The sequence below is a fragment of the Habropoda laboriosa genome, unplaced genomic scaffold, assembly GCF_001263275.1.
Source record: "Habropoda laboriosa isolate 0110345459 unplaced genomic scaffold, ASM126327v1 scaffold11, whole genome shotgun sequence".
Lineage (NCBI taxonomy): Eukaryota > Metazoa > Arthropoda > Insecta > Hymenoptera > Apidae > Habropoda > Habropoda laboriosa.
This window is the reverse complement of record NW_017100150.1, coordinates 300,537-311,414: the sequence shown is the minus strand read 5'-3', so window position 1 is coordinate 311,414 and position 10,878 is coordinate 300,537. Positions and strand designations below refer to the sequence as shown.

The following is a 10,878-nucleotide window of genomic DNA, read 5'->3' as shown; positions in this document are numbered from 1 at the left end:
AGGTTTGTATTCATAGGTCTTATCGATAAATGAAATATTGTAAACATAGCTTATGTAAATAGATTATATAAATATTATCAATTTATTTGCATACTATAGTATATGAAGAACAAGTTTGTTATCATTTCATGTTTTTATCATAACTTTGTAGTAACATATTTAATGTTTATATAATATTTTCATTGCTTTTTCTCATAAAAACATATTTCCAATGTTTGAAAAGAAAAATGTGTGACAATTCCATATAGAATAATTTTTAACATTATCTAAGAGAATAAATTTTTTCGATATTTGTTTTTCCAATTGAATTCTTTGTTCAAGGATACAAAATCCTTTCATTTACATCATTTCTCTATCTTTAATAATTTGAGATATTAGAACAAATAGGTTTATTGCTTGTAATTATGAAAGCATGCTTACAATGTGAACAATTGCTAATTAAAAAGATACATTGAATATTTAATTATTCTTTGAGGATTACATTATACTAAAGTTTCATTGAAATTGGTGATTGTCACTTTGGCATGATTTCTTTATTATTAAATCTAATTAGTGTTAAGAATGATGATAATTATTTTTAATGATTTAAAAAAAAATTATTTTATGCTATCTCTTTTTCATTGTTTAAAAACTAAAGGTGAAATTTGCCTTATTGAAAATAAATCTATTTAATGGCAAACAGTCAGTCTTTTTCTGAGGCATTCACTGTATTATTAATAGATACATCTATATGTATAGTCCATTTTAGATGGGATACTTAGTAAAAATTTAAGGGTGGTATCAAACAAACGCGGTGTAAAAAGAAGCAAAAACCGAAATAGGGATGAAGGTATTATTAAACGCGACGTTATAAATTTTCGTATCGATCGAAAATTGTAGGTGGGTATTCATTGCGAAAATTGACTCTAAATTGAATTAAGACGGTATACTATTGGGATACTCTAACAATGGGTGGGCATTCTGCACGAGTGGCTCTCGTGGCCCGTAGAGTTTGTATTGGAGCTCACATCCATCGAGTTCGAATTTTAACTCTTGGTAGTTCAATTCGAAATATCCATGCACACATGTGTAACCAATCACCAAACCTAAAAATACACTCACCATTCGTAGATCAAACAGCTGGGCACTGCAACGTCGATTTGGCTGCATCTCCTCCTCTCAGATTCCTCATGTCTTTTGAGTGTCTTCCTTCCGTCAATCATTTGATTCATTCGTCTTGGCCTTGATTTAGCAAGACTCACAAATTGGGGGTGGCTGTGAAATGGGCGCACGCGAAAAGTTTACGAAACGCGATTTATTTGAGTTTTATTTAACAGGTGAAACCGCGATTTTATGTTATTCTTGATTTTTATAATCAAGTTCAATTGAAATAGAATAAAACGTGATGTACAATATAAAGTAAAGAATGAAAACGCGAATTGATGTCTTTCTCGATTCTAGAATACAAGAAAATTTGAATAAAATACGCGACGAGAATTGGGGAGAAGCATAAGTTAAACGCGTAAAAATATTCAGTAATAAACGAACTAGGGATGAAGCTATTATTTCAATACGCGATGCACTGACTCTAGTATTTACTAAAATTCAAAAATTCTCGTATAAATTCCGAAAATAGATTATTAATTACGGTAAACTACTGAGACGGTTTAATTAAGGGTGGGCATGGTGCTGCTTTAGTTTGAAATGATTTATAAACACATAATTAACAGAGGAAAAACCGTGAAACGGCAAAACGTCTACATTCTAATTGTTATAACATGTAAACAAAACTTTAAATTTAGTGTAAACAGAAAAAATATATAATACAATTTATTTCACGGTATTGCAACAAATAAACGTTGAATAAATATTTAATTCGTATAAAAACAATTATTTAACGTAATAATTTTACCTTCACTATGGCTATTCTTAATCTACGACCACAGGTCAACCTGATATCTAATCCTTACGAACTTTAAATTCAGTCTAAACTGAGAAAATATATAATACAATTTATTTCACGGCATTGCAACAAATAAACGTTGAATAAATATTTAATTCGTATAAAAACAATTATTTAACGTAATAATTTTACCTTCACTATGGCTATTTTTAATCTACGACCACAGGTCAACCTGATTTCTAATCCTTACGAACTTTAAATTCAGTCTAAACTGAGAAAATATATAATACAATTTATTTCACGGTATTGCAACAAACAAACGTTGAATAGATTCTTAATTCGTATAGAAACATTTATTTAAAATAATAATTTCGCGGGTCCTTATATACCTGCGGTACCCTCTCCCCAAAGTCATTAGCAAAATCGTCCGTTAGGTCAGGCGGGAAATTTTCGCGGGAGATTTTCGCGGGAGATTTCCGATATCGTAACACGGTATAATTTATCAATTTTCACAATTTTGTTATAAATTTATACTTCCGACAATTTGTTATAACATTGCATATAACAATTTATACGTTTTTACAATATTCTTCAATGGAAACATAGGTTTTAGCGTTCTCGTTACTTACTCGTGGTTAAATTAATTTCGTAGGGATTAAAAATCAGGTTGACCTGTGGTCGTAGATTAAAAATAACCATGGTACAGCTCAATTTATCGTGTTAAATAATTCTTTTTACACGAATGGAAAATGTATTCAACGTTGGTTTGTTATAATATTGTGAAATGAATTATATTACACATTTTCTCTATTCACACTGAATTTAAAGATTATAACGATTAAAAATCAAGTTGACCTGTGGTCATTTATCAAGAATAATCATAATAAAGCTGAAATTATTGTGTTAAATAATTTTTTTAATACGAATTAGGAATTTATTCAACGTTTGCTTGTTACTACTTGTTACAGTATACTGTCTCGCAATGTAAATTTAAGTAAATTAGGTTGAACTGCACAGAAAATGCACAGAACTGCACAAATAATTCATTTCACGATATTATAACAAACAAACGTTGAATACATTTTTGGTTCGTGTAAAAAGAATTATTTAACACGATAAATTTAGCTGTACTATGGTTATTTTTAATCTACGACCACAGGTCAACCTGATTTTTAATCCCTACGAAATTAATTTAACCACGAGTAAGTAACGAGAACGCTGAAACCTATGTTTCCATTGAAGAATATTGTAAAAACGTATAAATTGTTATATGCAATGTTATAACAATTTGTCGGAAGTATAAATTTTTAATTAAATTGTGAAAATTGATAAATTATACCGTGTTACGATATCGGAATTCTCGCGCGAAAATCTCCCGCGAAAATTTCCCGCCTGACCTAACGGACGATTTTGCTAATGACTTTGGGGAGAGGGTACCGCAGGTATATAAGGACCCGACGATGTCCCGCTAATTTATTCACCCTTTATACTGGGCCCTAGACACTTCGCGGCGTATTTTGACCTGAAGGTTCTGAGATGTGAATAGAGTGGTCGGGGGCTACTAGCTAGTCTATGTCCACCCTGTACACACTCAGCCTTCTTGTAACACTTGTATACATTAGAATCAATTAGAATTTCTATTACTAATTATTAAACAAATTTTAACAATTACCGGCACTCGCTAGGCACGTAATATCAGACTTTAAATACTCGACTTCGAACTTCGGTTTAGTCATAATTCTATTAATGTTATAATAACGTATAATTTATTAATTTTCACAATTTTATTATTAATTTATACTTCCAAAAATTTGTTAAAACATTACATATTATTATTTATACATTTTTGCAAGTTTCTTTGACAAATAAGTACGTTTCAACGATCTTATTACTTTCTCGTTGTGAAATCAAGTTCGGAGGATTAAAAATCAGGTTGACCCTTGGTCGTAAATTTAAAATAGCCATAGTGAAGGTGAAATTATTATTTTAAATAAATGTTTCTATACGAATTAAGAATCTATTCAACGTTTGTTTGTTGCAATACCGTGAAATAAATTGTATTATATATTTTCTCAGTTTAGACTGAATTTAAAGTTCGTAAGGATTAGAAATCAGGTTGACCTGTGGTCGTAGATTAAAAATAGCCATAGTGAAGGTAAAATTATTACGTTAAATAATTGTTTTTATACGAATTAAATATTGATTCAACGTTTATTTGTTGCAATACCGTGAAATAAATTGTATTATATATTTTTTCTGTTTACACTAAATTTAAAGTTTTGTTTACATGTTATAACAATTAGAATGTTGACGTTTTGCCGTTTCACGGTTTTTCCTCTGTTAATTATGTGTTTATAAATCATTTCAAACTAAAGCAGCACCATGCCCACCCTTAATTAAACCGTCTCAGTAGTTTACCGTAATTAATAATCTATTTTCGGAATTTATGCGAGAATTTTTGAATTTTAGTAAATACTAGAGTCAGTGCATCGCGTATTGAAATAATAGCTTCGTCCCTAGTTCGTTTATTAATGAATATTTTTACGCGTTTAACTTATGCTTCTCCCCAATTCTCGTCGCGTATTTTATTCAAATTTTCTTATATTCTAGAATCGAGAAAGATATTACACATTATTGCAATAATTTCTATCGTTACATTTAATTCTAAATGTTTAGCAGCTTTTCTGCTGCTATCGACCCTACATTTTACTACCACTTGTGCAATCGACCCTACACTTTTTTTTTTACGTGGATGTAGGTCGATCCTACATTTTACTGACACTCTCGCCGATTTGCTTACGTCCAGGGAAGCGTACGGCACTGGTGTAGGGCGTACTTAACACGTTCACACGTTCATACGAATTATTTTGATTTACATTCTTAACATTTTCCGTGCCGTGTGGGTTGCATATGCCCCACTCTGGACTTTCCGTTCAGGCCGCTCGATATTTCCGTCTTTTCCCTCCGTTGACTTGAACTATGCAACTACGGCGATAATTTGTTAAAACAAAAATTTTTCCTTTGCTCTATAGTGCATCTTAAACGTTACCTTTTTCTTGATAACAATGATTTTTGCAATCTTATAGATATTAGAAGACATATAGGGTCGAAAGCAAAACTGTTACTCTCGACAACGTGGGGCGCATACGACCCACGTGGCGTGAATGGAAAGTCACTGAAAATCGGTTCGGCACGGAACGTGTTAATATCTACAGTTTGATCAGTTTTGCATAATACAATGGATGCCTGCACTTATACACACCTAATACTCATTAAATACTCAAACTGTGCATTTTTTATGATTTATTATATGTAGATAATACCGTAAATGTAGAGAATGGGTGCATCACGCATATGTGACGCTTGGTAGCGAACGTGTTAAGACACCTACAGCCTTGCATGCGGCTAGATCAATCGATGTTTTCGCTTATCGTCGTAATTTACGACCTCACTGTAGCTCTTTCGACCTCAGCTATACGCTTCTGTAAATTTGTCTTGAAAATATGTAACCTTTTGTTTTCAATATGACGTATAGTACACTTTTATGCATTCAATAATTTATTGCAATATACATATTTTCTAGAGTATCTTTGGAGACGAACTTCGTGACTTACGCAGTAGAAAAAATAGGCAGAAATGGCAACCATTGGATATTTTGATTACTTTGAAGCCTCAAAAAGGCATGTCAGGACCAGCCGAAGTTTACGCACAAATAGATCTACATGTAACGTGCAACGATAAGTATCCTGATCAGTAAGTAAAAAACGGTTTTTATGTTTTGTGTTAGACGACTTTTTTTTAACTTTAATGTTCTTCCTTGTGTAATATTTTCAATTCTATTGTTTTTTAATATGTGGTAGTATGAACATTATATCTACCACAGGGTAGTAAAATTGTGCTTATAATTGAACAACATTTCCTATTTTTTAGCTATATTTCTTATCAGTCTCTCTTTACGCTGTCTTCTCCTTAATGTTTCTAGAATGAAAAAATTATGCAAAATAATGTTAACTGAATTAACGAGCATTAACAATTGTAAAATTCCGCAAGTAGTTGAAAATGTTGTTTCTAAAATATTTGCTTGTAAACGAAATATTTATTACAAAATTATACATGGATAATAATATTGTCTTTTGTAATTACAAAATGTTCACTGCGTATGTAGTAGATAATTTTGCGAAGTAGGAGAATTAGATAAAGTTGTAAGGTGATTAGGCATTATTAACATTATGTTTATCTAAACAATTATTAAGTAAACAAGGAGTACTAATAATCCTAATACAAAAAAGTCTGTTCTTTGGTGTACAGGGTGTCTTTTTCAATTCGACACGATGGAATATCTCAGAAAGAACTGAAAAGTTGTTTGGTGTGATGGGGGACATAATGTGGTATAAATAGTTTCTTCACGGTTGAAGTAGTGGGAGAGGTTTCAAAGTTTCATAATATAACAACGTTTGTTGAGACATATTCAACGATGTGTTACGCGAAGTCATTTCGTTTTATGAAAAATCGTAAAATAGTGAAAGATTAGGGAGTTAGGTCAACACGTGTGACACGTCTTCGGTCAGCTAAATCCTACTTTATTGTGCTACTAACACAAATTCCTCACAAGGAGAAGGCAGTAAGTAAGTTAGAGATAAGTAGCACTTTAGATAGGCTGGAGTATTTAAGGAGGAATGGCCTTAGCCAGGAGGGCTTCGAGAAGGCCCTGTACGAAGAGAATAAGGTAAACGAGGTACGAATTCGCGAGAAGCTGACAGAGACAGTGAGACACAGCTACAAGTGCAATATGAGAGGATCGCCGCCTCTAGATACAATAATAGGTTTAAATACATAAGATATGCCTTAAGGCCGGAGTACCTAGTCAAGAAGGGGAGTAAGGCGGGGCAATGCATAATAGCCAGAGCAAGATGTGGGAATCTGGAGGAGTACAACAGGTACTGGCTAAAGGAAGAGGACAGATTATGCAAACTATGCGAGCGGGGATATGGTACAATAAAGCATTTGTTAGAAGAGTGTGAGGAAGTGGAGAGGATATAGCCTGGAACAAGTGGTGGATGGTAGAAGTAACGAGAAGGTGGTTAAATGGCTTAGGGAGGTAGAAAAAAGGAGAGAGAGGAAGGAGAGGGAACGTTGATAGTAGAAACACAGGAGAGGGATGGAGTGGAGGGATAGGTGTGAGTGTGAATGTATTATACTTATATATTTTTGTAAGCCAAGTTCATTTCTGGGCCGAAAGGCCGAAATAAATAAACTTATTATTATTACAAATTTCTCACAACTTTACAACTTTCTATAAAACGAAATAACTTATTGCGGCACCTTGTTGAATTCGTTTCAACAAACGGTATAATATTAACAGTAGAAAAATATAGCGTGTCCAATTAAAAAAGATCCAAAAAGTGCCACCTTTGCTTTGCAAAAAAGGCATTAAAGAAATTAATTTGAATAGTTTTAATATTGTTTTATATTCTTTATAAGTATCTTAATAAATCATAAAAAGTTCTATACTATAACATTTTGTATTCACTGAAAAGTAATCGTTGAAAGTTGCCGAAATTTTTGGCCGTCCCGCTAGAATGATTTCTTAAGCTAGGCGCATTTGTCGGATCACGACTGTACTATAAAATAGATCTGCGAAACGTAATATTTCATTGTTGAAAATATGTTAAATTTGACCAATGTAATTTAACGTACGTTTATATAATCGATGTTGCGAAATTGATTTTTACGGATTTTATTACACACGTTGCAGAGTGCCGAAAATAGTATTACAAAATAGCAGCGGGTTGTCTCATCAACAAATTGCGGTATTATATACTGAATTAGTGGAACTGACAAAACGACTACAAGGAGAAGTAATGATCTTTGAATTAACGCAACATGTTGAGAGATATCTACACGAGAACAACAAACCAAGCTACAGTAGTTTCTATGAAGAAATGGTGTCACGACGCCAGGAAAAAATTGAATATGAAATGTTGGAAAAGCAACTAAAGGAAGATAAAGAAAGACAGGTTAGAGTACGTTATATAAGCAATATCAAGTAAAAGTCAACTGACAAGACTAAATCACTACTTCTATTAATAAATTGCTTTAACAAGATAAGCCTTGAATTTGAAGAACTCGTGAATATAAACAAATTATTATATGTTAAGGATGTTTGGCTTGCTAGCTTCATAAAAAAAAAATATAATTCCAACTGTTCGAATTTCAACGTCAATTATTCAAATTAATTTTCTTTTTATTAATAGTTTTTCACGAAACAAGGAATTCTCTAATTGTTCTCTTCCGTGTATTATACAGGGTGTGCAAGTAATCCTGCTAGAACCAGATACAGGGTAATTACTTGTAAAAAAATGAGTCCAAATTACAGAATAAAATTTTTACATTTGAGTCTTTGCTCTCGAGAAAATTGATTTTGAAAATTCGTTGCATACGCATACACCTGCAATTATACAATGACAAACCTGATTATTTCACTAAATTTATGTGTAAGGAAATGTAATCCAAATGAGGTCACGTTTGGACTCATTTTCATGGAGAGAAAGAACTTAAGCAATCGATAGGTGAAAATTGTCATTATTGGATGATTTATTGGTGCGTGTAATGATCGGTTTGATCTGTTGCCGATCGATTATGCTGTTGCTCGCGTTCAGTTAGCTAAAAAAATGCAGTGAGATTTTCTCCGTGAAATCTTAATCGGAGAAAAATTGGTCAGTTATCCGGGAACTACTGTACACGAACGCTTGATTTGCATCTCAACTTGGTACACTTTATTGTACATTAATACCTTAGTTAATGTACCGACGCTTGGAAAGAAAAGGTGGTTTGCAATGATTAGCACGTTGTTCCTTGATGTTATTCGGTTTACTTCAACTTACTTCAAGGGGGAGTAAAATGAAGCAACAAGGAGCAAACGCTGATCTGATTGTTGAGAGAAATAAGATAAGCGCGCAGGACGAGTTATTCTGTGCGAAAAATTAAAGTTTTTGTATTTTTCCTAAACTCAGGTAGCCTGGTTTAGAAGCCTGGAACTGATATGGAAGACGAAGTCCTGAAGGAAATTCCGCCTCGTTGCCAAAATTTTTGTTCACCGACCTTAGACCTGGTATGATTGACAACTAATCAAGAATACAGTAAATCCCGGATAAGTGATTATAAAAGGGGTCCACTTTTAAGCGCTATTTGTTTTTTATGAAATTTTCTGCGACAAGAAAAAGAGATCATACGACACCGTGAGCAAACAAGATAGAGCAACAGAGCGCGATGGCTGAGTCTTGCATAACACAGATCGGTAATAAATGTAAACGATAATTGCACACGTCCAAATAATCAGCTAATAAAGATCAAAATCTTTGTTCTTTTTTTCTACCAAGGTTTTATGACATTGTTGCCGATCAATTGCAGAGGTTTCTCCAAAGAAATGAGAATAAGTTGAGACTGTGCAGGTTCGAACTGTTTTTTTAATTATACATAAATTCGAATCACGTCCGAATATTATAATATTGCTTTCTTATTTTGAGAAAGTATGACAAAAGACAATCTTGAAATTTTATATTTCTTCTGATATACGGTGTACAATTTTTTCTGTGAGTGATAATAAATGCTTAAGTATTACAAGCATTAAATCATAATTTAAAAAATATAATTTCCTAACAGAAACTTTTGTCTATTTTATTTCAAGCTAAACATTCCTGATATTCTATAGTTCATTTATACTTAAGGGATTTGACCTTAACTCTTTTGTATATTTGTGTATTATACTTAGATTACAATCTTTCTACATTAATAACTGTTATATATGTACCTTAATACGTATGGTTATGATTTTTATACAAATCACTATTGATTTATTATAAATACGATAAGTACTGTTAAATATTCACTAGGTATATCTATTTTAATTTAAATATTTAATTTAAAACAAAAAATTACAGTTATTGCAGGATGAAATCCAAAAAAGACAAGAGGCCTTAAAAGCTGAGCTTCGTAATCGGAAAGAATCTATTCGCTTGAGTGGTGACCGATCACATAATCCATTCCAATCAATACCGTCATCTCCTCAAGAAAGATCACGGACATATTCTCGAAGACGATGTGTTAGTAGTTCTGAAAGTTCTGATAGTTTTTTATGCGACCACAGAGGTACAAAATTGTTAAACTTCGACTATAATAAAGGTATATAACATATAATAATTATTTATGAGATACTGTTTTAAGTTTAAAAAATATCTAGAAAGATTTGAAAATTTTATAAGACACTATATGATAACGTATTGACGTAAGGTTATTTGAAATAATTATTGAATATAATACATTTAATAGAATTAATACAGTCTTTCAAAGATTCACCTATACATATCTTAAAAGATGATTAAATTTTATTCGTTATTTATTGTAATGTGTGATCATTATTATAGACGAACGACAAGTGTGCAGAGCAAAATGTATGGGCCATAGCAGTAAAGGATCAGTTGTTTATGCAGGTGTAGATATGGCAACAGGAGAATTGTTTGCAATTAGTGAATGGACATTAAATATAAATAATAAAATTGAAGAAAACAGTGCCCAACACATTATGAAACAAGTAGGAAGTTTAGAACAAGAAGTAAATCACTTACATAAATTACATCATTCAAATCTTGTGCATTATTTAAATATGAAGCATCTACAAGATGGAGACAATGTACTTATCTATGTTCTACAAGAATTTGTGGTAGGTGTAATGATATTCATTGTTCGTTTTACTTCAGTTAAAAGATCTATTATGCAGTTGTAACTCTTTGCATTAATTTTTCTAATAATAAACTGAAAGACCATCTAATACACATTGGGTGTGGCTTTCCGTTTTTTTTTCTTTTTTTTACATGTACAATCACCCTCTGTCCGTTTGTACCACCCGTCCTGCCATCCTGTGTGGTTACAAATCTGTGTATTAATAATAAGTGAAGGAGTACACTTTTTTGAAGAAATTTTATTAATTAATTGAAATA

General features: G+C 32.2%; 1 protein-coding gene across 1 annotated transcript in view; it reads left to right on the top strand.

Moving 5' to 3' along the window:
* Positions 1–10,878, top strand: part of LOC108574739 (eIF-2-alpha kinase GCN2) — a 19,691-nt gene that overhangs the window by 766 nt on the left and 8,047 nt on the right. Inside the window, 4 exon segments of the mRNA XM_017937374.1 lie at positions 5,466–5,635; positions 7,638–7,899; positions 9,823–10,063; positions 10,306–10,601. Of these exon segments, the coding sequence (XP_017792863.1) occupies positions 5,466–5,635; positions 7,638–7,899; positions 9,823–10,063; positions 10,306–10,601 (969 nt within the window).